We start from the raw sequence: 23,202 nt of genomic DNA on the forward strand, positions 1-23,202 counted from the left end.
GGTCTGAATTCTCACTATCCCACTTAAGGAACCACCCCTGACCCAGAGCTGGTGGAAGCCCAGCCTCTGGCAGAGCTCCGGTGGGCACTGCCAGCCCGTCTGCCCTCACTAGTCCCTACTCCCTGCGCTGGCCGCGCGGCCCCGCCCAGAGCCACTCGCGCCTCCCCCCGCCTCCCGCTGGCAATCCCGAGCCCGCTCGCCCGCGGCCGGGTGGGTTGGGTGGCTGTCACGACTGTGCGGTCGCCAGCGAGGTGGCCGCGGGCGCGGCGGGGCGGGGCTGGGCGCGCTCTCCCCCACGCCCGCGGAAGTGCTGGGGAGGTGGGCAGGGCCGGGGCAGGGGCGAGGCCGGAGGAGGGCAAGTCGGCGGCAGGGCGAGGATGGAAGTCCCCGGGACCCGGAGCTGAGCGACGGAGCGCGCGGCGGGCAGGCGCGCCGGAGGAAGGCGAGCTTCGCTGTTCCTCCGGGAGCCCAACACCGTTCCCGCCCGGCCACGATGATCCCTCCAAGCGGCGCCCGCGAGGACGGCGTAGATGGGCTGCCCAAGGAGGCGGCGAGCGCGGAGCAGCCGCCCTCTCCTGCATCCACCAGCAGCCAGGAATCCAAGGTACCGCGCACACTTGCCCCAAGAGAACACAAACTCACTCTGCCCTCCTCTCCCTGTCCACCTCTTCTCCTTCTTTCTGGCGCTTGCGCTACGGGAGCTGAGACGTGTCCCTAGTTCGGCCAGGGCTCAAGGACTGGCCCTCCTTTGAGACTTGAACCTCCAGCAGGACCCGCTGCTAAGGATGCTGGACCTCCTCCTTGTGGTCCCATCTTGGTCGCTCACACAGACCCAAGCCTTGGCGCTGGGCTCCGACCCGGGGAGCTCACGCAATTCATATTGACTCTGGATTCAGAGATCGATTTCTTGAGGCGGGTGGAGGAGGCTTGGTGGTGGTTCTGTGTTTTGAGCCTGCTTGTGCCCAAGCGCATGTAGGTTTTAGGGGGCTTTTGAAGACGGAGGGATGGAGGTAGCCAAGGGATACTCCTTCAGAAAACCCTGGGCACGAAGCCAGCAAAAGGTCTCATCCCAAGGGTCTGAGAAACCGAGCCTTTGCTTAACAGGGCTCATCCCTAACTTCAGGTAACGATAGTTTAAAAAGGGAAATACTGGGCAAAGGGAAATACTGCGTTAGTGAGAAAGTTGGAGCTTCTCCTGTGGAAGTTAATACTCTAAGAACTTACACTTGTCTTTATAACAGTCACTAACACATATATACAAAACCAACCCCGCAGCACTTCTCCTGTCACTATTACACTTCCTCTGAAACTTGCGTGGGTGCCAGGCACATGTTTGGAAATCTTGGAAGAGAATCAAGTAAAATGTGGTTGCTAGCAGTGCATGCCAAATGGCAACTCAGTTGGGAGTGGAAATCGTAAGATGGAGTTTGTAGTTATATGGATTTTTTTTTTTCAGTGCAGGGATCCTGGCTCCTTGTACAGATTTGGTTTTGTGTGTGTGTGTGTGTGTGTGTGTGTGTGTGTGTGTGTGAGGACCCCAGGCATTTTTGGAATGTGAGGCTGTCCCTGTATAGTAGCAAAGGAAAGGAGGATGTCAGTGTAGAGGGTAGGTCAGATGGGGCAAGGAAAAGTACAATCCTGTCTCCATGCACACACATCCCCAGAGCCACTGATGAAATCAGCAGTATCAGAATCACAACCTAAGTGACTCTGGGGATGTGGTGGGATGCTGGGCACTGCACATTTCCCAGCCTCCCAGAGTTAACTATCCAGGATGGTCATCTTTGCTTTTTTTATTTTTATTTTTTCTGTTAATCACTTGGCCGACTCAGGGCATGTGTTAAATTTTCTAAGAGTCAGTTGGAAATGAGGGCAAAAGCCTCTCTTCCAGGATCATGGTGAGGCATACATGAGATCGCCTAGTTTCCATCCTGGTAATATCAAGACTCTTGTATTTTTCCTTTTCTGTTCTGAGGTGGAGGTGGAATCCATCACATCGCAGATGATCCACCCCAAAGCAGGCTCACAAATCACATATGCACTACCTTTCTTCCATCTGGACGTTTGAGGAGTCTCATGGTTAACCATCAGTTCTAGAAGCAATGTGGGTTAGGGGCCATTTCAAAGGTGATCTAGAATTCTGTAAATGAATATACCTAAATGCAAGAGGGACACTGGTGTGAAACTTTTTGAACTGAGCCTGTTGCTCTCCTGTAGGTGTGTTCCGAAAAGGGCTTAGCATTTGGGTAAACAGCAGCGGTGGTTCAAACACACTGTATGGGTTTGCTATTTATAGATGTTCTAATGTAAATTATTTGGCAAAGCAAAAACCTCATATGTAATGCCCATAATTATCCACCAATTTATCTGGCTTATAGTTTCAGATTTATATAAGTCGTTTTTTCTCAGTGTGGTCTACACACCTGATGTGTGTTTGTACATTCCCAAGTGTGCTATCAGAGCTTAGTCATCTTAGTGAGAGATAAGCATGGAGAGGCCCCAGAGTCCCAGGAAATTGAATACAAAATAGCGTGCCTGCATCTGAATGTTTCTTGGCATAGCATTCATGCTATCTTCAAAGGGCTCCAGGGCCCTCAAAAGTGGCTACATTGCTGGAATGGAGGATTGTGTAGCAAGGGAGTAGGATGGCATGAAACAGAACTATCTATTCCTTCCACACCAGCAAGGCCAGAGTGTAAAGTTCATTGACATTGATGAAGATCTTCCATCCTGAAAATACGAGCCCCATAGGAAAAATGAGCAAGGCAGTTGTGATCGCTCCATCTTACTATCCCGTGAAGTGCACTTATTTGTCAAAGATAAACAAGAAAATAAATTTCAAATGTATCACTGCAAAAAAGTCACATAAATGAGGTGATAGATATGTTAATTAGCTTGATTTAATCATTCCACATTGTTTCCATATATCAAAATATCATACTGTATCCCATAAATGTAATACAGCTGTGATCTGTCCGTTAAAAATATTAATCAGGGCTGGGGTTGGAGCTCAGTGGTAGGACACTTGCCTCACAAGCGTGAGGCCCTGGGTTCAATCCTCAGCACCACATAAAAATAAATAAATAAAAATAAAGATATTGTATCCATATACAACTAAAAAATTTTAAAAAAATATTAATCATATTTTTAATAAAATACTCCATGAAACAAGCATGATTCAGGCCCCTCTGTGCATTAAACTTCCTCAAAGAAGACTTTTAAAATCACTTTTAAAAAACATTTTTCTTCGATTATAAAAATAACAAATATTCTATAGATATGTGACAAGTTCTTATAAAAATAAAGAAAAATAATCACCCCAATCCAGAGACAACAACTGACAGAACTTTGATCTCTATCTTACATCTTTTTCTTCTATTTTCATTTTGCATGGTTGAGAGAACAATGCTTGCTATTATTCATTTGGTAAGTGATTACTGTAAGTCAGGCATAACCTTAATCTTCAAAATAGAAGATTCTGTTATTATTTCCATTTTACGGATAGAAAGGCAGGCAGGACCAGGATGCAGGCAGCATGGCTTTCAACTTTTCTGCCACTATCACTCATACTTGTGCAATGTTTTACCTCAGGCCTCTTTTAAGCCTAAGGATCCTACACACCACTAAAAGTCATATGCAATGTGTCTCCTTAAAAATCTTTTCCAATAAATTCAACTGCAGTACCACGTTAAATGATTGATGGCCAATTCTTGTCCAGCCTCTTTGCATTGGTTTTTGCTACTCACTCCTCAAAAGTGTATTTACGGAAGTTAATTAAATGGAGCATCACAGGATCATCTGGAAAATGGGACCATGAAAGACCCTGCAGTCCACAGGATCCATAAAATTTCATAAAATACCTAAAATGTCATAGTACATAAAAATACATAGTCCATCTCCAGATGTAAAATGAGTGCATAAAATGTCTCCAGAAGTCCATTTGCTTTGCAGAGTCTTTGAAATGCTAAATCCTAGAACATGAAAATTGGAAACATTGGAAATCATCTCTTCCAGGTACTTTTTAAAATTATGGATCAATTGTGGGGGAAATTTATCTTATTGTAGAACATTTCAACATACACAAACGAAGAGAAAGCAAGTATAAGGAACCATCATGGATCTAATTGCCCAGCTTCAGGAATTATCAATCCCTGGACAGCGTTGTTTCTATACATCCACCATCACCACCACCAGCCCCCATTCTCCCACACAGAATCATTTGAAAGCAAATTCTAGCCATGAAGTTATTTCACTGGCAAATATTTCAGGTTGCATCCATAAAAGGGGCTCTTTTTATAAATGTGACTATGATCCTATTAGCACATATTCCAGGTGTTTCTTCTAGTCAAGAGTCATATATATATATATATTTGGAGGTACATGAATGGTCTTTGGAAAAGCTGTGAGTAAACAAAACCAGCATTCAAAGTTGCACATGTGCAGGCATTTGTGCCTTGTCTGGGGAAAGGATTTATAGCAGACATCAGATCCATAAGGGTATATAACCTTCAGTGGCTGTTTCTCTCCCTCTCTCCCCTCCTACCTCTCTCTGTCTTCCTCTCTCCCTGTCCCCCTCTCCCTCCTTTTCTTTCTCTCTCCCTCTCTTCATCTCAGAAATTGCATAAGAGAGGAAGTGACTTGTTTCAGATAGTTACTGGCAATTCTTCTGACTAAAAACCCTGTCTTGGATTTTGGATATCCCAATACAATTTCCTCAGAGAAAATTCCTGTAAGCACATGTAGTAATGAAGTTTAATGTAATTGTGGTTTTTCTTTTTTATTGGTTGAGTTGAAAAAGTTTGAAAACCACTAATGTACCCCACTCTACTATCTTTCCATTAACTATTCCAGAAAGACCATGGTCTAATTTATTTTCTAAGTGCTAGACAGAGATCATTGAACCAAAGAAAAATTTCATGTTTCTGTGACCACAGGCAAGTTCCTTATGTCTCCAAGCCTTGGCTTCCTCATCTATAAAATGGAGATGCTAATGCCCAATTGGTGTGGTTTTTCTGTAAAACCTAAGAAAGTGTAGAACACTCACTATATACTTAAAATACATACAAGCATGAAGCACTGTTTGTTTTCTCTTCTTATTTCAAATTGGAAGACACCTACTACTCGCCAACCCTAAATGTCATCATTGGAATAACTGCAATTGCTGCACTTGACATTACAACAGCATATCTAAGTTTGTTCCCTTTGGACTCTTAGTTATGCTATTTACTACAGTGAGATCTCGCTATTTTGCATCCCCAAGACCTATAACATGTGACTTCATTTTTGAAAGTGTACACCCATTGCCCCAATGAAGCCATGAACCAAGGAGCCATCTCACTCCTGATGGTCCTCTCTGAACCTGCAGCACCATCCAGCCTAAGGGAAAAAGTCCCTAAGGATGAGGAAAAGTCCTGAATCTCAGAAATCTTTCTGTGTCCGTCCATCAATAAGTATTCTTGAATGCCTACTTTGCACTGCACATGCACCACATAAAGACATGAAGCTGTTATTCAAAAGGAATTTAACTTCTACTCAGGAGAGAAGATGAAATAAAATGGAACCTTGGCTTTGCACCCAGATTGCCTAAGGAACCCAGACCAAAGGCTAGACCTCCTAATTTGTAATCTCTGGGAAAGGGTTCCAGGCATCAGTATTTCTTAACCTTCCTTGATTTTTTTTTTTTAAGTTTTTTTTTTTTTTTTAAGTTTTTTTTTTTTTTTTTTTTTTTTTTTTTTATTGGTCGTTCATAACATTACATAGTTCTTAATACATCATATTACACGGTTTGATTCAAGTGGATTATGAACTCCCGCTTTTACCCCGTATACAAATTGCTGTATCACATCAGTTACCCTTCCATTGATTGACATATTGCCTTTCTAGTGTCTGATGTATTCTGCTGTCTGTCCTATTGTCTACTATCCCCCTCCCCTCCCCTCCCCTCCCCTCCCCTTTTCTCTCTCTACCCCTTCTACTGTAAATCATGTCTTCCATTTGTATTCTCTTGACTTACCCCTCCTTACCTCTTATATGACATTTTGTATAACCCTGAGGATCGCCTTCCATTTCCATGCAATTTCCCTTCTCACTCCCTTTCCCTCCCACCTCTCATCCCTGTTTACTGTAAATATTCTTCTCAAGCTCTTCGTCCCTACCCTGTCCTTGTTTACACCCCTTATATCAAAGGAGTCATTTGGTATTTGTTTTTTAAAGATTGACTAGCTTCACTTAGCATAATCTGCTCTAATGCCATCCATTTCCCTCCAAATTCTATAATTTTGTCATTTTTTAATGCAGAGTAATACTCCATAGTGTATAAATGCCACATTTTTTTTATCCATTCATCTATTGAAGGGCATCTAGGCTGGTTCCACAGTCTTGCTATCGTGAATTGAGCTGCTATGAACATCGATGTAGCAGTGTCCCTGTAGCATGCTCTTGTTAGGGCTTTAGGGAATAGACCGAGAAGGGGAATAGCTGGGTCAAATGGTGGTTCCATTCCCAGCTTTCCGAGAAATCTCCATACTGCTTTCCAAATTGGCTGCACCAATTTGCAGTCCCACCAGCAATGAACAAGAGTGCCCTTTTCCCCGCATCCTCTCCAGCACTTATTGTTGTTTGACTTCCTAATGGCTGCCAGTCTTACTGGAGTGAGATGGTATCTTAGGGTAGTTTTGATTTGCATTTCTCTGACTGCTAGCGATGGTGAGCATTTTTTCATGTACTTGTTGATTGATTGTATGTCCTCCTCTGAGAAGTGTCTGTTCAGGTCCTTGGCCCATTTATTGATTGGGTTATTTGTTATCTTATTGTCTAATTTTTTGAGTTCTTTGTATATTCTGGTTATTAGGGCTCTATCTGAAGTGTGTGGAGTAAAGATTTGTTCCCAGGATGTAGGCTCCCTATTTATCTCTCTTATTGTTTCTTTTGCTGAGAAAAAACTTTTTAGTTTGAGTAAGTCCCATTTGTTGATTCTATTTGTTAACTCTAGCGCTATGGGTGTCCTATTGAGGAATTTGGAGCCCGATCCCACAGCGTGTAGATCATAACCAACTTTTTCTTCTATCAGATGCCGTGTCTCTGATTTAATATCAAGCTCCTTGATCCATTTTGAGTTAACTTTTGTGCACGGCGAGAGATAGGGATTCAGATTCATTTTGGTGCAAATGGATTTCCAGTTTTCCCAGCACCATTTGTTGAAGATGCTATCCTTCCTCCATTGCATGCTTTTAGCCCCTTTATCAAAAATAAGATAGTTGTAGTTTTGTGGATTAGTTACTGTGTCCTCTATTCTGTACCATTGGTCCACCCGCCTGTTTTGGTACCAGTACCATGCTGTTTTTGTTACTATTGCTCTGTAGTATAGTTTGAAGTCTGGTATCGCTATACCGCCTGATTCACACTTCCTGCTTAGTATTGTTTTTGCTATTCTGGGTCTTTTATTATTCCATATGAATTTCATGATTCTTTTATCTATTTCTACAAGATATGCTGTTGGGATTTTGATTGGCATTGCATTGAACTTATAGAGAACTTTTGGTAATATCGCCATTTTGATGATGTTAGTTCTGCCTATCCATGAGCAGGGTATGTTTTTCCATCTTCTAAGGTCTTCTTCTATGTCTTTCTTTAGGGTTCTGTAATTTTCATTGTATAAATCTTTCACCTCTTTTGTTAGGTTGATTCCCAAGTATTTTATTTTTTGGGGGGATATTGTGAATGGAGTAGTTGTCCTCATTTCCGTTTCAGAGGATTTGTCGCTCATATACAGGAACGCCTTTGATTTATGCGTGTTGATCTTATATCCTGCCACTTTGCTGAATTCATTTATTAGCTCTAATAGCTTCTTTGTAGACCCTTTTGGGTCTGCTAGGTATAGAATCATATCATCTGCAAATAGTGATAATTTAAGTTCTTCTTTTCCTATTTTTATGCCTTTAATTTCTTTTGACTGTCTAATTGCTCTGGCCAGTGTTTCGAGGACTATGTTGAACAGAAGTGGTGAGAGAGGGCATCCCTGTCTTGTACCAGATCTTAGAGGGAATGCCTTCAATTTTTCTCCATTCAGAATGATGCTGGCCTGTGGCTTATCATAGATTGCTTTTACAATGTTGAGGTATGATCCTGTTATCCCTAATTTTTCTAGCGTTTTGAACATAAAGGGATGCTGTACTTTGTCGAATGCTTTTTCTGCATCTATTGAGATGATCATATGGTTCTTATTTTTAAGTCTATTGATGTGGTGAATAACATTTATTGATTTCCGTATATTAAACCAGCCTTGCATCCCAGGGATGAATCCTACTTGATCATGATGTATAATTTTTTTGATATGTATTTGAATCCGATTCGCCAGAATTTTATTGAGGATTTTTGCGTCAAGGTTCATTAGAGATATTGGTCTGTAGTTTTCCTTCTTTGATGTGTCTTTGTCTGGTTTCGGAATCAGGGTGATGTTGGCGTCGTAGAATGAATTTGGAAGTTCTCCCTCTTTTTCTATTTCCTGAAATAGCTTGAAAAGTATTGGTGTTAGTTCCTCTTTAAAGGTTTTGTAAAACTCTGCTGTATACCCATCCGGTCCTGGGCTTTTCTTAGTTGGTAGTCTTTTGATGGTTTCTTCTATTTCCTCTATTGTTATTGGTCTGTTTGGGTTGTCTATATCCTCCTGGCTCAATCTGGGCAGATCATAGGACTCAAGGAATTTATCTATGCCTTCACTATCTTCTATTTTATTGGAGTATAAGGATTCAAAGTAATTTCTGATTATCTTCTGTATTTCTGAAGTGTCTGTTGTGATATTGCCTTTTTCATCCCGTATGCTAGTAATTTGGGTTCTCTCTCTTCTTCTCTTCGTTAGCATGGCTAAGGGTCTGTCAATTTTATTTATTTTTTCAAAGAACCAGCTTTTAGTTTTGTCAATTTTTTCAATTGTTTCTTTTGTTTCAATTTCATTAATTTCAGCTCTGATTTTAATTATTTCTTGCCTTCTACTTCTTTTGCTGTTGTTTTGCTCTTCTTTTTCTAGGATTTTGAGATGAAGTATGAGATCATTTATTTGTTGGTTTTTTCTTTTTTTGAGGAATGAACTCCAAGCAATGAATTTTCCTCTTAGAACTGCTTTCAATGTGTCCCATAGATTCCGATATGTTGTGTCTGTGTTTTCATTTAACTCTAGGAATTTTTTAATTTCCTCCTTGATGTCTTCTAAAACCCATTGATCACTCAGCAACCTATTGTTCATTCTCCAGGTGATGCTTGCTTTTTCCTTTCTTCTTTTATCATTGATTTTCAGTTTCATTCCATTATGATCAGATAAGATGCATGGTATTATCTCTACCCCTTTGTATTGTCTAAGAGTTGCCCTGTGACATAGTATATGGTCTATTTTTGAGAAGGTTCCATGTGCTGCTGAGAAAAAAGTGTAGCTACTTGATGTTGGGTGGTATAGTCTATATATGTCAATTAAGTCTAGGTTGTTAATTGTGTTATTGAGTTCTATAGTTTCCTTATTTAACTTTTGTTTGGAAGATCTGTCCAGTGGTGAGAGAGGTGTGTTGAAGTCTCCCATGATTATTGTATGTTGGTCTATTAGACTCTTTTTTTTTTTTTTTTTTTTTTTTTTTTTTTTTTTTTATTTATTTTTTTTTTATTGGTCGTTCATAACACTACATGGTTCTTAATACATCATATTACACGGTTTGATTCAAGTGGATTATGAACTCCCGCTTTTACCCCATATACAGATTGCTGTATCACACCAGTTTCCCTTCCATTAATTGACATATTGCCTTTCTAGTGTCTGATGTATTCTGCTGTCTGTCCTATTCTCTACTGTCCCCCCTCCCCTCCCCTCCCCTCCCCTCCCCTCCCCTTTTCTCTCTCTACCCCTTCTACTGTACATCCTTTCTTCCATTTGTATTATCTTGTCTTACCCCTCCTTTCCTCTTATATGACATTTTGTATAACCCTGAGGATCGCCTTCCATTTCCATGCAATTTCCCTTCTCACTCCCTTTCCCTCCCACCTCTTATCCCTGTTTAATGTAAATCTTCTTCTCAAGCTCTTCGTCCCTACCCTGTCCTTGTTTACTCCCCTTATATCAAAGGAGTCATTTGGTATTTGTTTTTTAAAGATTGACTAGCTTCACTTAGCATAATCTGCTCTAATGCCATCCATTTCCCTCCAAACTCTATGATTTTGTCATTTTTTAATGCAGAATAATACTCCATAGTATATAAATGCCACATTTTTTTTATCCATTCATCTATTGAAGGGCATCTAGGCTGGTTCCACAGTCTTGCTATCGTGAATTGAGCTGCTATGAACATCGATGTAGCAGTGTCCCTGTAGCATGCTCTTGTTAGGGCTTTAGGGAATAGACCGAGAAGGGGAATAGCTGGGTCGAATGGCGGTTCCATTCCCAGCTTTCCGAGAAATCTCCATACTGCTTTCCAAATTGGCTGCACCAATTTGCAGTCCCACCAGCAATGAACAAGAGTGCCCTTTTCCCCGCATCCTCTCCAGCACTTACTGTTGTTTGACTTCCTAATGGCTGCCAGTCTTACTGGAGTGAGATGGTATCTTAGGGTAGTTTTGATTTGCATTTCTCTGACTGCTAGTGATGGTGAGCATTTTTTCATGTACTTGTTGATTGATTGTATGTCCTCCTCTGAGAAGTGTCTGTTCAGGTCCTTGGCCCATTTATTGATTGGGTTATTTGTTATCTTATTGTCTAATTTTTTGAGTTCTTTGTATATTCTGGTAATTAGGGCTCTATCTGAAGTGTGTGGAGTAAAGATTTGTTCCCAGGATGTAGGCTCCCTGTTTATCTCTCTTATTGTTTCTTTTGCTGAGAAAAAACTTTTTAGTTTGAGTAAGTCCCATTTGTTGATTCTGTTTGTTAACTCTAGCGCTATGGGTGTCCTATTGAGGAATTTGGAGCCCGATCCCACAGCGTGCAGATCATAACCAACTTTTTCTTCTATCAGATGCCATGTCTCTGGTTTAATATCAAGCTCCTTGATCCATTTTGAGTTAACTTTTGTGCATGGCGAGAGATAGGGATTCAGATTCATTTTGGTGCAAATGGATTTCCAGTTTTCCCAGCACCATTTGTTGAAGATGCTATCCTTCCTCCATTGCATGCTTTTAGCCCCTTTATCAAAAATAAGATAGTTGTAGTTTTGTGGATTGGTTACTGTGTCCTCTATTCTGTACCATTGGTCCACCCGCCTGTTTTGGTACCAGTACCATGCTGTTTTAGTTACTATTGCTCTGTAGTATAGTTTGAAGTCTGGTATCGCTATACCGCCTGATTCACACTTCCTGCTTAGTATTGTTTTTGCTATTCTGGGTCTTTTATTATTCCATATGAATTTCCTGATTCTTTTATCGATTTCTACAAGATATGCTGTTGGGATTTTGATTGGCATTGCATTGAACTTATATAGGACTTTTGGTAATATCGCCATTTTGATGATGTTGGTTCTGCCTATCCATGAGCAGGGTATATTTTTCCATCTTCTAAGGTCTTCTTCTATGTCTTTCTTTAGGGTTCTGTAATTTTCATTGTATAAATCTTTTACCTCTTTTGTTAGGCTGATTCCCAAGTATTTTATTTTTTGGGGGGATATTGTGAATGGAGTAGTTGTCCTCATTTCCGTTTCATAGGATTTGTCGCTGATATACAGGAATGCCTTTGATTTATGCGTGTTGATCTTATATCCTGCCACTTTGCTGAATTCATTTATTAGCTCTAATAGCTTCTTTGTAGACCCTTTTGGGTCTGCTAGGTATAGAATCATATCATCTGCAAATAGTGATAATTTAAGTTCTTCTTTTCCTATTTTTATGCCTTTAATTTCTTTCGTCTGCCTAATTGCTCTGGCCAGTGTCTCGAGGACTATGTTGAACAGAAGTGGTGAGAGAGGGCATCCCTGTCTTGTACCAGATCTTAGAGGGAATGCCTTCAATTTTTCTCCATTCAGAATGATGCTGGCCTGTGGCTTATCATAGATTGCTTTTACAATGTTGAGGTATGATCCAGTTATCCCTAATTTTTCCAGAGTTTTGAACATAAAGGGATGTTGTACTTTGTCGAATGCTTTTTCTGCATCTATCGAGATGATCATATGGTTCTTAATTTTAAGTCTATTGATGTGGTGGATAACATTTATTGATTTCCGTATATTGAACCAACCTTGCATACCAGGGATGAATCCTACTTGATCATGGTGTATAATTTTTTTGATATGTATTTGAATCCGATTCGCCAGAATTTTATTGAGGATTTTTGCATCAAGGTTCATTAGAGATATTGGTCTGTAGTTTTCTTTCTTTGAAGTATCTTTGTCTGGTTTCGGAATCAGGGTGATGTTGGCCTCGTAGAATGAATTTGGAAGTTCTCCCTCTTTTTCTATTTCCTGAAATAGCTTGAAAAGTATTGGTGTTAGTTCCTCTTTAAAGGTTTTGTAAAACTCTGCTGTATACCCATCCGGTCCTGGGCTTTTCTTAGTTGGTAGTCTTTTGATGGTTTCTTCTATTTCCTCTATTGTTATTGGTCTGTTTAGGTTGTCTATATCCTCCTGGCTCAGTCTGGGCAGATCATAAGACTCAAGGAATTTATCTATGCCTTCACTATCTTCTATTTTATTGGAGTATAAGGATTCAAAGTAATTTCTGATTATCTTCTGTATTTCTGAAGTGTCTGTTGTGATATTGCCTTTTTCATCCCGTATGCTAGTAATTTGGGTTCTCTCTCTTCTTCTCTTCGTTAGTATGGCTAAGGGTCTGTCAATTTTATTTATTTTTTCAAAGAACCAGCTTTTAGTTTTGTCAATTTTTTCAATAGTTTCTTTTGTTTCAATTTCATTAATTTCAGCTCTGATTTTAATTATTTCTTGCCTTCTACTTCTTTTGCTGTTGTTTTGCTCTTCTTTTTCTAGGATTTTGAGATGAAGTATGAGATCATTTATTTGTTGGTTTTTTCTTTTTTTGAGGAATGAACTCCAAGCAATGAATTTTCCTCTTAGAACTGCTTTCAATGTGTCCCATAGATTCCGATATGTTGTGTCTGTGTTTTCATTTAACTCTAGGAATTTTTTAATTTCCTCCTTGATGTCTTCTAAAACCCATTGATCACTCAGCAACCTGTTGTTCATTCTCCAGGTGATGCTTGATTTTTCCTTTCTTCTTTTATCATTGATTTTCAGTTTCATTCCATTATGATCAGATAAGATGCATGGTATTATCTCTACGCCTTTGTATTGTCTAAGAGTTGCCCTGTGACATAGTATATGGTCTATTTTTGAGAAGGTTCCATGTGCTGCTGAGAAAAAAGTGTAGCTACTTGAAGTTGGGTGGTATAGTCTATATATGTCAATTAAGTCTAGGTTGTTAATTATGTTATTGAGTTCTATAGTTTCCTTATTTAACTTTTGTTTGGAAGATCTGTCCAGTGGTGAGAGAGGTGTGTTGAAGTCTCCCATGATTATTGTATGTTGGTCTATTAGACTCTTGAACTTGAGAAGAGTTTGCTTGATGAACACGGCTGCACCATTATTTGGGGCATATATATTTATGATTGTTATGTCTTGTTGGTGTATGGTTCCCTTGAGCAGTATGAAGTGTCCTTCTTTATCCCTTTTGATTGTCTTTGGCTTGAAATCTATTTTATTAGATATGAGTATGGACACTCCTGCTTGTTTCCGCGGTCCATATGAGTGATATGCTTTTTCCCAACCTTTCACCTTCAGTCTATGTATATCTTTTCCTATCAAATGCGTCTCCTGTAGACAGCATATTGTTGGGTCTTGTTTTGTGATCCATTCTACTAGCCTGTGTCTCTTAATTGGTGAGTTTAAGCCATTAACATTTAGGGTTATTATTGAGATGTGGTTTGTTCTTCTATCCATAATTGTTTATTGATGTTACTAAACCTGATTTGTTATCCTCTTTGACTACTTTCCCCCCTTTACTGTCCTACCTCCCATTGTTGGTTATCAATGTTAGTTTCCATTTCCTCTTCCTGTAATGTTTTGCCAAGGATTTTTTGAAGAGATGGTTTTCTAGCTGCGAATTCTTTTAACTTTTGTTTATCGTGGAAGGTTTTAATTTCATCTTCTAACCTGAAGCTTAATTTCGCCGGATACATGATTCTTGGTTGGAGCCCATTGTCTTTCAGTGTTTGAAATATGTTATTCCAGGATCTTCTAGCTTTCAGAGTCTGTGTTGAGAGATCAGCTGTTATCCTGATTGGTTTACCCCTAAATGTAATCTGCTTTCTTTCTCTTGCAGCTTTTAAAATTCTCTCCTTATTCTGTATGTTGGACATCCTCATTATAATGTGTCTAGGTGTGGATCTCTTATGATTTTGCACATTCGGCGTCCTGTAGGCTTCTAGGATTTGGGATTCTGTCTCAATCTTCAATTCTGGGAAGTTTTCTCGTATTATTTCACTGAATAGACTGTTTATTCCTTTGGCATGGAGCTCTGTGCCTTCCTGTATCCCAATGACTCTTAAATTTGGTCTTTTGATATTGTCCCATAATTCTTGGATGTTCTGCTCATGGTTTCTTAGCAGACTTGCTGAGCTGTCTATGTTCTTTTCCAGCTGAAATACTTTGTCTTCATTGTCTGATGTTCTCTCTTCTAAGTGATCTACTCTGCTGGTAGTATTCTCAATTGAGTTTTTAAGTTGGTTTATTGTTTCCTGCATTTCTAGAATTTCTATTTGTTTGTTTTTTATTACTTCTATCTCCCTGTGAAATTGATCTTTTACTTCCTGGATTTGTTTGTCAATGTGATCTTTCATTGTCTGATTTTGCTGTCTCATGTCTTCCTTGAGACTCCAGATCATCTGAAGCATATATATCCTGAACTCTTTATCTGATATTCCATCTGTTGCAGCTATTACCTCTTCTAAAGTTGAGTTGACCTGCATTGCTTGTGGTCCTTTCTTTCCTTGTCTTTTCATACTGCTCGCGTTTCTTTCTGCTTGGTGCAACTGTTGTGTTTTTGAAATTTACCCCCTATTTATTTATGTTGCTCTTGTATAGTTGGAAAGTCTCCCTTGCAGGGTGGGTAGTGGCTGTGCTCCTCCTCTAATTATGGTGGTCTATCTATCACGCTGATCGGTCACAGGTCTGCCCCCCCTGCGGGCACAGGAGGCGGCTTTGCTCTGCCCCCACTCCAATTGTGGTAACGTAACTACCACGCCCTGGGGTCGTAGGTCCTGATCTGGATGTGGGTGGCGGCTCTGCTGGGTCCCCACTCCAATTGGTGTGACGAGTCTACCACGCTGGCATACTTTTAGGCCGGTGGGTCACAGTTCTGCACAGCCCCCACTCCCAATGGGAGTACCTGACTACCTCTCCAACGGGTCGCTGGGCCCCCTCCGGACCTGGGCGGCGACCCTGCTCCGCCCCCACTCCAACCAGTGTGACGCAACTGCCTCGGTGTTACGTGTCCACCACTCTGGCAAGCTACCTGGCCTGTCTTGCCAGTGGGCCGCAGGTCTGCCTGCACGCTCTGCACAGCCCCTACTCCAAATGAGGTTACTTGGCTACCGCTTCGCGGGGCCGCTGGTCCTATTCTAGGCGTGGGCGGCTACTCTCTTCAGACCCAGCTGCGTTTGGGGTGTCATGCTACCACGCCGGCGGGTCACTTGGCCTGCTCTGGGTGCAGGTGGAAGCTCCACTCTGCCCCCACAGCACCCAACAGGACCCTGACTGAGAAGCAGACACCGCTGGTTCCCTAGCCTTGGGTCAAAGCAGCTTCGGTAGCCAGAACCCGCCTCTCCTATCTCGATACACTCTCTGCTGGGAGCTGGCTCCAGCGAGCGACCCCCACGGGTTCCCTAGCCCCGGGCCAAAACTGTTCCGGGAGTCAGAACCCAGTCGCCCCTAGCTCAGCGCACGCTCCACTTGGAGCTGGCCTCCACCGGCAGTCTCCGCAGTTTCCTCAGACCTGGGCCAGGTTAGCCCCGGGAACCAGAATCCAGCTGCTCAGTGCCCGGTACACGCCTTGCCAGGCATGAGCCTCTAGGAGTATTCTCCACAAGATCCCCAGTCCCGAGCCTGAGCTAGAAATCTGTCTGCTAGACGCAGGCAACTACCAGCCTGAAATCACCTGTTCCGTCGCTGGATGAGCTGAGATCAATAGAACATGGGGATGATTACATCATCTCTCCGAAATGGCGGCTGCTGTCCTCCTCTGTGGTCCGACCGGTGTCTGGAACCCAACTGGACCGCTTCTCTCCTCTGTCTGATAGCTGGAACTCAGCACTAAGCGCTGCCAAAGTCCTAGCGCCAAACCGCTAGAGGCACTTCACAGACTCAGGCCTGCGGAGCCTGGTCTGGCCGCCTCCAAGCCGGCTGGGGGTGGGGTGGGGTGGTAGGAATGTGGATCCTATTGCTGGACCGCCGGAGGCCGTTCACAGACTCAAGCCTGTGGGGCCCAGTCTGGCCTCCGCCCGCGGCCGGCGGGGTTGTGTCCCTGGTCCGCTTGCTCCGAACTGGCTGGGGGTGGGGTGGGGTGTTAGGAGTGTGGATCCTAGCACCAAGCCGCTAGAGTCAGTTCACAGACTCAGGCCTGCGGGGCCCAGTAGGTTCCTATGTTCGCTGCAGTTCAGCGGCGGCCAGCGGGATTGTGACCCTGATCTGCGTTGCACCGAGCCGGCTGGGGGTGGGGTGGTAGGAATGTGGATCCTATCACTGGACCGCCAGAGGCCGTTCACAGACTCAAGCCTGCGGGGCCCAGTCTGGCCGCTGCCCCTGGCCAGCCGGCGGGGTTGTGTCCCTGGTCCGCTTTGCTCCGAACTGGCTGGGGGTGGGGTGGGGTGTTAGGAGTGTGGATCCTAGCACCAAGCCGCTAGAGTCAGTTCACAGACTCAGGCCTGCGGGGCCCAGTAGGTTCCTATGTTCGCTGCAGTTCAGCGGCGGCGGGCGGGATTGTGTCCCTGATCTGCGTTGCACCGAGCCGGCTGGGGGTGGGGTGGTAGGAATGTGGATCCTATCGCTGGACCGCCAGAGGCCATTCACAGACTCAAGCCTGCGGGGCCCAGTCTGGCCGCCGCCCGTGGCCGGCCGGCGGGGTTGTGTCCCTGGTCCGCTTTGCTCCGAACTGGCTGGGGGTGGGGTGGGGTGTTAGGAGTGTGGATCCTAGCACCAAGCCACTAGAGTCAGTTCACAGATTCAGGCCTGCGGGGCCCAGTAGGTTCCTATGTGTGCTGCAGTTCAGCGGCGGCCGGCGGGATTGTGTCCCTGATCTGCGATGCACCGAGCCGGCTGGGGGTGGGGTGGTAGGAATGTGGATCCTATCGCTGGACCGCCAGAGGCCCTTCACAGACTCAAGCCTGCGGGGCCCAGTCTGGCCGCCGCCCGTGGCCAGCCCGCGGGGTTGTGTCCCTGGTCCGCTTTGCTCCGAACTGGCTGGGGGTGGGGTGGGGTGTTAGGGGTGTGGATCCTAGCACCAAGCCGCTAGAGTCAGTTCACAGACTCAGGCCTGCGGGGCCCAGTAGGTTCCTATGTTCGCTGCAGTTCAGCGGCGGCGGGCGGGATTGTGTCCCTGATCTGCCTTGCACCGAGCCGGCTGGGGGTGGGGTGGTAGGAATGTGGATCCTATCACTGGACCGCCAGAGGCCGTTCACAGACTCAAGCCTGCGGGGCCCAGTCTGGCCGCCGCCCGTGGCCAGCCCGCGGGGTTGTGTCCCTGGTCCGCTTTGCTCCGAACTGGCTGGGGGTGGGGTGGGGTGTTAGGAGTGTGGATCCTAGCACCAAGCCGCTAGAGTCAGTTCACAGATTCAGGCCTGCGGGGCCCAGTAGGTTCCTATGTTCGCTGCAGTTCAGCGGCGGCCGGCGGGATTGTGTCCCTGATCTGCGATGCACCGAGCCGGCTGGGGGTGGGGTGGTAGGAATGTGGATCCTATCACTGGACCGCCAGAGGCCCTTCACAGACTCAAGCCTGCGGGGCCCAGTCTGGCCGCCACCCGTGGCCAGCCCGCGGGGTTGTGTCCCTGGTCCGCTTGCTCCGAACTGGCTGGGGGTGGGGTGGGGTGTTAGGAGTGTGGATCCTAGCACCAAGCCACTAGAGTCAGTTCACAGATTCAGGCCTGCGGGGCCCAGTAGGTTCCTATGTGTGCTGCAGTTCAGCGGCGGCCGGCGGGATTGTGTCCCTGATCTGCGATGCACCGAGCCGGCTGGGGGTGGGGTGGTAGGAATGTGGATCCTATCGCTGGACCGCCAGAGGCCCTTCACAGACTCAAGCCTGCGGGGCCCAGTCTGGCCGCCGCCCGTGGCCAGCCCGCGGGGTTGTGTCCCTGGTCCGCTTTGCTCCGAACTGGCTGGGGGTGGGGTGGGGTGTTAGGGGTGTGGATCCTAGCACCAAGCCGCTAGAGTCAGTTCACAGACTCAGGCCTGCGGGGCCCAGTAGGTTCCTATGTTCGCTGCAGTTCAGCGGCGGCGGGCGGGATTGTGTCCCTGATCTGCCTTGCACCGAGCCGGCTGGGGGTGGGGTGGTAGGAATGTGGATCCTATCGCTGGACCGCCAGAGGCCGTTCACAGACTCAAGCCTGCGGGGCCCAGTCTGGCCGCCGCCCGTGGCCAGCCCGCGGGGTTGTGTCCCTGGTCCGCTTTGCTCCGAACTGGCTGGGGGTGGGGTGGGGTGTTAGGAGTGTGGATCCTAGCACCAAGCCGCTAGAGTCAGTTCACAGATTCAGGCCTGCGGGGCCCAGTAGGTTCCTATGTTCGCTGCAGTTCAGCGGCGGCCGGCGGGATTGTGTCCCTGATCTGCGATGCACCGAGCCGGCTGGGGGTGGGGTGGTAGGAATGTGGATCCTATCACTGGACCGCCAGAGGCCCTTCACAGACTCAAGCCTGCGGGGCCCAGTCTGGCCGCCGCCCGTGGCCAGCCCGCGGGGTTGTGTCCCTGGTCCGCTTTGCTCCGAACTGGCTGGGGGTGGGGTGGGGTGTTAGGAGTGTGGATCCTAGCACCAAGCCGCTAGAGTCAGTTCATAGATTCAGGCCTGCGGGGCCCAGTAGGTTCCTATGTTCGCTGCAGTTCAGCGGCGGCCGGCGGGATTGTGTCCCTGATCTGCGATGCACCGAGCCGGCTGGGGGTGGGGTGGTAGGAATGTGGATCCTATCGCTGGACCGCCAGAGGCCCTTCACAGACTCAAGCCTGCGGGGCCCAGTCTGGCCGCCGCCCGTGGCCGGCCGGCGGGGTTGTGTCCCTGGTCCGCTTTGCTCCGAACTGGCTGGGGGTGGGGTGGGGTGTTAGGAGTGTGGATCCTAGCACCAAGCCGCTAGAGTCAGTTCAGGGACTCAGGCCTGCGGGGCCCAGTAGGTTCCTATGTTCGCTGCAGTTCAGCGGCGGCTGGCGGGATTGTGTCCCTGATCCGCGTTGCGGAGATTCACTCACCTGGGACCAACTGACCCCTCCCACAGACTTACTAGTTATCGGCAGGTCTCCTTTCAGTGGAAAATTGTTAGAAGTTCCTCAGCATGTCCCATGCAAGTGTATTTATGTGTCTCTCTGATCCCGTTACTGCGGAGGTATAGAAAATGCTGCCTGCTCGCCGGCCGCCATGTTGGATCCCTCTCTATTAGACTCTTGAACTTGAGAAGAGTTTGCTTGATGAATACAGCTGCACCATTATTTGGGGCATATATATTTATGATTGTTATGTCTTGTTGGTGTATGGTTCCCTTGAGCAGTATGAAGTGTCCTTCTATATCCCTTTTGATTAGCTTTGGCTTGAAATCTATTTTATTAGATATGAGTATGGACACTCCTGCTTGTTTCCGCAGTCCATATGAGTGATATGATTTTTCCCAACCTTTCACCTTCAGTCTATGTATATCTTTTCCTATCAAATGCGTCTCCTGTAGACAGCATATTGTTGGGTCTTGTTTTTTGATCCATTCTACTAGCCTGTGTCTCTTAATTGGTGAGTTTAAGCCATTAACATTTAGGGTTATTATTGAGATATGGTTTGTTCTTCTATCCATATTTGTTTATTGATGTTACTAAACCTGATTTGTTATCCTCTATGACTACTTTCCCCCCTTTACTGTCCTACCTCCCATTGTTGGTTTTCAATGTTGTTTTCCATTTCCTCTTCCTGTAATGTTTTGCCAAGGATTTTTTGAAGAGATGGTTTTCTAGCTGCGAATTCTTTTAACTTTTGTTTATTGTGGAAGGTTTCAATTTCATCTTCTAACCTGAAGCTTAATTTCGCCGGATACACGATTCTTGGTTGGAGCCCATTGTCTTTCAGTGTTTGAAATATGTTATTCCAGGATCTTCTAGCTTTCAGAGTCTGTGTTGAGAGATCAGCTGTTATCCTGATTGGTTTACCCCTAAATGTAATCTGCTTTCTTTCTCTTGCAGCTTTTAAAATTCTCTCCTTATTCTGTATGTTGGACATCTTCATTATAATGTGTCTAGGTGTGGATCTCTTATGATTTTGCACATTCGGCGTCCTGTAGGCTTCTAGGATTTGGGATTCTGTCTCAATCTTCAATTCTGGGAAGTTTTCTCGTATTATTTCACTGAATAGACTGTTTATTCCTTTGGAATGGAGCTCTGTGCCTTCCTGTATCCCAATGACTCTTAAATTTGGTCTTTTGATATTGTCCCATAATTCTTGGATGTTCTGCTCATGGTTTCTTAGCAGACTTGCTGAGCTGTCTATGTTCTTTTCCAGTTGAAATACTTTGTCTTCATTGTCTGATGTTCTCTCTTCTAAGTGATCTACTCTGCTGGTAGTATTCTCAATTGAGTTTTTAAGTTGGTTTATTGTTTCCTGCATTTCTAGAATTTCTATTTGTTTGTTTTTTATTACCTCTATCTCCCTGTGAAATTGATCTTTGACTTCCTGGATTTGTTTGTCAATGTGATCTTTCATTGTCTGATTTTGCTGTCTCATGTCTTCCTTGAGACTCCAGATCATCTGAAGCATATATATCCTGAACTCTTTATCTGATATTCCATCTGTTGCAGCTATTACCTCTTCTAAAGTTGAGTTGACCTGCATTGCTTGTGGTCCTTTCTTTCCTTGTCTTTTCATACTGCCCGCGTTTCTTTCTGCTTGGTGCAACTGTTGTGTTTTGAAATTTACCCCCTATTTATTTATGTTGCTCTTGTATACTTGAAAAGTCTCCCTTGCAGGTGCGGGCGGCGGCTGTGCCCCTACTCCAATTGGGGTGACGTGTCTATCACGCTGGCGGCTCTCTGGGCCTGTTCCGGGAGTGGAAGGCGGCTCTGCTCTGTCCCTATTCCAATTGGGGTGTCGTGACTACAATGCTGGCAGATCGCTGGGCCTCTTCCGGGCGTGGGCGGTGGGCTTGGCTGGTGGGATTCCACCTAATGGCAGTCCCTAACCTCCCTGCTTGCTAATTAATGGCTTCTCTGAGGCGCCACGCCTTCTGTAGCTGCGGGGCAGGCCGCGCGAATCAGTTGGCCTGGATCTCCGGGGTCCTGCTGCTGGCTGTTTTGATGTTACAAGCTGTTGGAGAGTGGTGGTGTATTCTTCAGCTTTCCCGGATGGTGGCCACTGACTGCCTGGATGGAGTGTCCGCTGTTTTGATGTTGCACTCTGAAGGAGAGTGGCGGTGTATCCTTCAGCTTTCCCGGATGGTGGCCGCTGACTGCCTCGGTGGAGTGTCCGCTGTGGGGGATGGGACTGTACCGCTTTCTTCCCCTTCTGAGAACCCGAGCTCGGCCCAAGGGTCCGTGTGGGCTTGGCTGGTGGGATTCCACCTAATGGCCTTCCCTAACCTCCCTGCTTGCCAATTAATGGCTTCACTGAGGCGCCACGCCTTCTGTAGCCGCAGGGCAGGCCACGCGAATCAGTTGGCCTGGCTCTCCGGGCCCTGTTGCAGGCTGCTGGGATCCCTGGCACTCTATCACTTTGATTCTTTCTGCTTGCCCCTCCCCCAGCGCTGGCTAGCCAGGTTTCCTTTTGGCTGCTACTGGGAGGAGGGGTTGGAGGTCAGGTGTCTCTGGTTTCCCCCTAGCCTGTATGGAGGCTCAGCTTGATACTCCCTCTCCCGGCAAGCCTAGGAGAGATTTTATGCGAATTCCCGCTGTCTGGGGGGTGAGCTGAATGACACCGACCTGTTTTGATGTCGCACTCTGAAGGAGAGTGGCGGTGTATCCTTCAGCTTTCCCGGATGGTGGCCGCTGACTGGCTCGGCGGAGTGTCCGCTGTGGGGGATGGGACTGTACCGCTTCCTTCCCCTTCTGAGAACCCGTGCTCGGCCCAAGGGTCCGTGTGGGCTTGGCTGGTGGGATTCCACCTAATGGCCTTCCCTAACCTCCCTGCTTGCCAATTAATGGCTTCACTGAGGCGCCACGCCTTCTGTAGCCGCAGGGCAGGCCACGCGAATCAGTTGGCCTGGCTCTCCGGGCCCTGCTCCTTCCTTGATTTTTTTGTGCTGAAAAGTTTGAGAAACACTGGTCTAGACTCTAAGAATTATAGAATGTCCACGAAAGCAAAAGTCAGTGTTTTCCTGCCACCTTCTTCCAGTAATATCCAGGGTACTTGAAATATTTGCTTGTATTTCCTCTTCACTTCCCATTCACACTTCAATCCAAAGAAATGACTTTGGCAAAGGTTGCCTGCTTGTTGTCCCCAATTTGGCCAAATAATGTTAAGCATTACTCAGAAGCAGCTGGATTTACAAGGCTGACTCTGTCCTTAATGAAGTTATTTCCCTGCTTATAAAAGTACAAAGTACTCAATGTAGACAACTATAAAATAGAAAAATATGAAGTGGACAAAAATTAATTCATCAACAACCCTGAGATAAAGATAGTTAAAATTTTTACTGTATTTTTCACACACACACACACACACACACACACACACATTAGTTATACATGGACAAAATATCTTTATTTTGTTTATTTTTATGTGGTGCTAAGGATCAAACACAGTGTCTCACATGTATAAGGCAAGAGCTCTGCCACTGAGCCACAACCCCAGCCCATACATTCTTTTCTTATGCAGATACCCACTGAAAATAAAATTGAAACAGTGAATTCCTAAGTGCCCAGTATGCTTTTTCTTCCACCTAATGGTTTACCTATACAGTTTTCCTATACATGATATTCTATTTCACTGTTCTACCACATCAAGTTCATCAGTCCCTTCTGACTTCATAATTTCCTTCCTAAATTTCACACATTTAAAAATACTAA

At 45.3% G+C, this 23,202-nt stretch overlaps 1 protein-coding gene across 2 annotated transcripts in view; it reads left to right on the top strand.

The window, feature by feature from the left end:
• Nucleotides 1–493: 493 nt before the first annotated feature.
• Stac (SH3 and cysteine rich domain) overlaps nt 494–23,202 on the top strand; it is a 157,969-nt gene continuing 135,260 nt past the window's right edge. For both annotated transcript variants that reach the window (XM_026406409.2, XM_026406417.2), the window contains exon 1: nt 494–604. In XM_026406409.2, the coding sequence (XP_026262194.1) occupies nt 494–604 (111 nt within the window). The remainder of the gene's footprint in view (nt 605–23,202) is intronic.

The sequence above is a fragment of the Urocitellus parryii genome, chromosome 3 (genome assembly GCF_045843805.1).
Source record: "Urocitellus parryii isolate mUroPar1 chromosome 3, mUroPar1.hap1, whole genome shotgun sequence".
In the NCBI taxonomy this organism is placed as follows: Eukaryota; Metazoa; Chordata; class Mammalia; order Rodentia; family Sciuridae; genus Urocitellus; species Urocitellus parryii.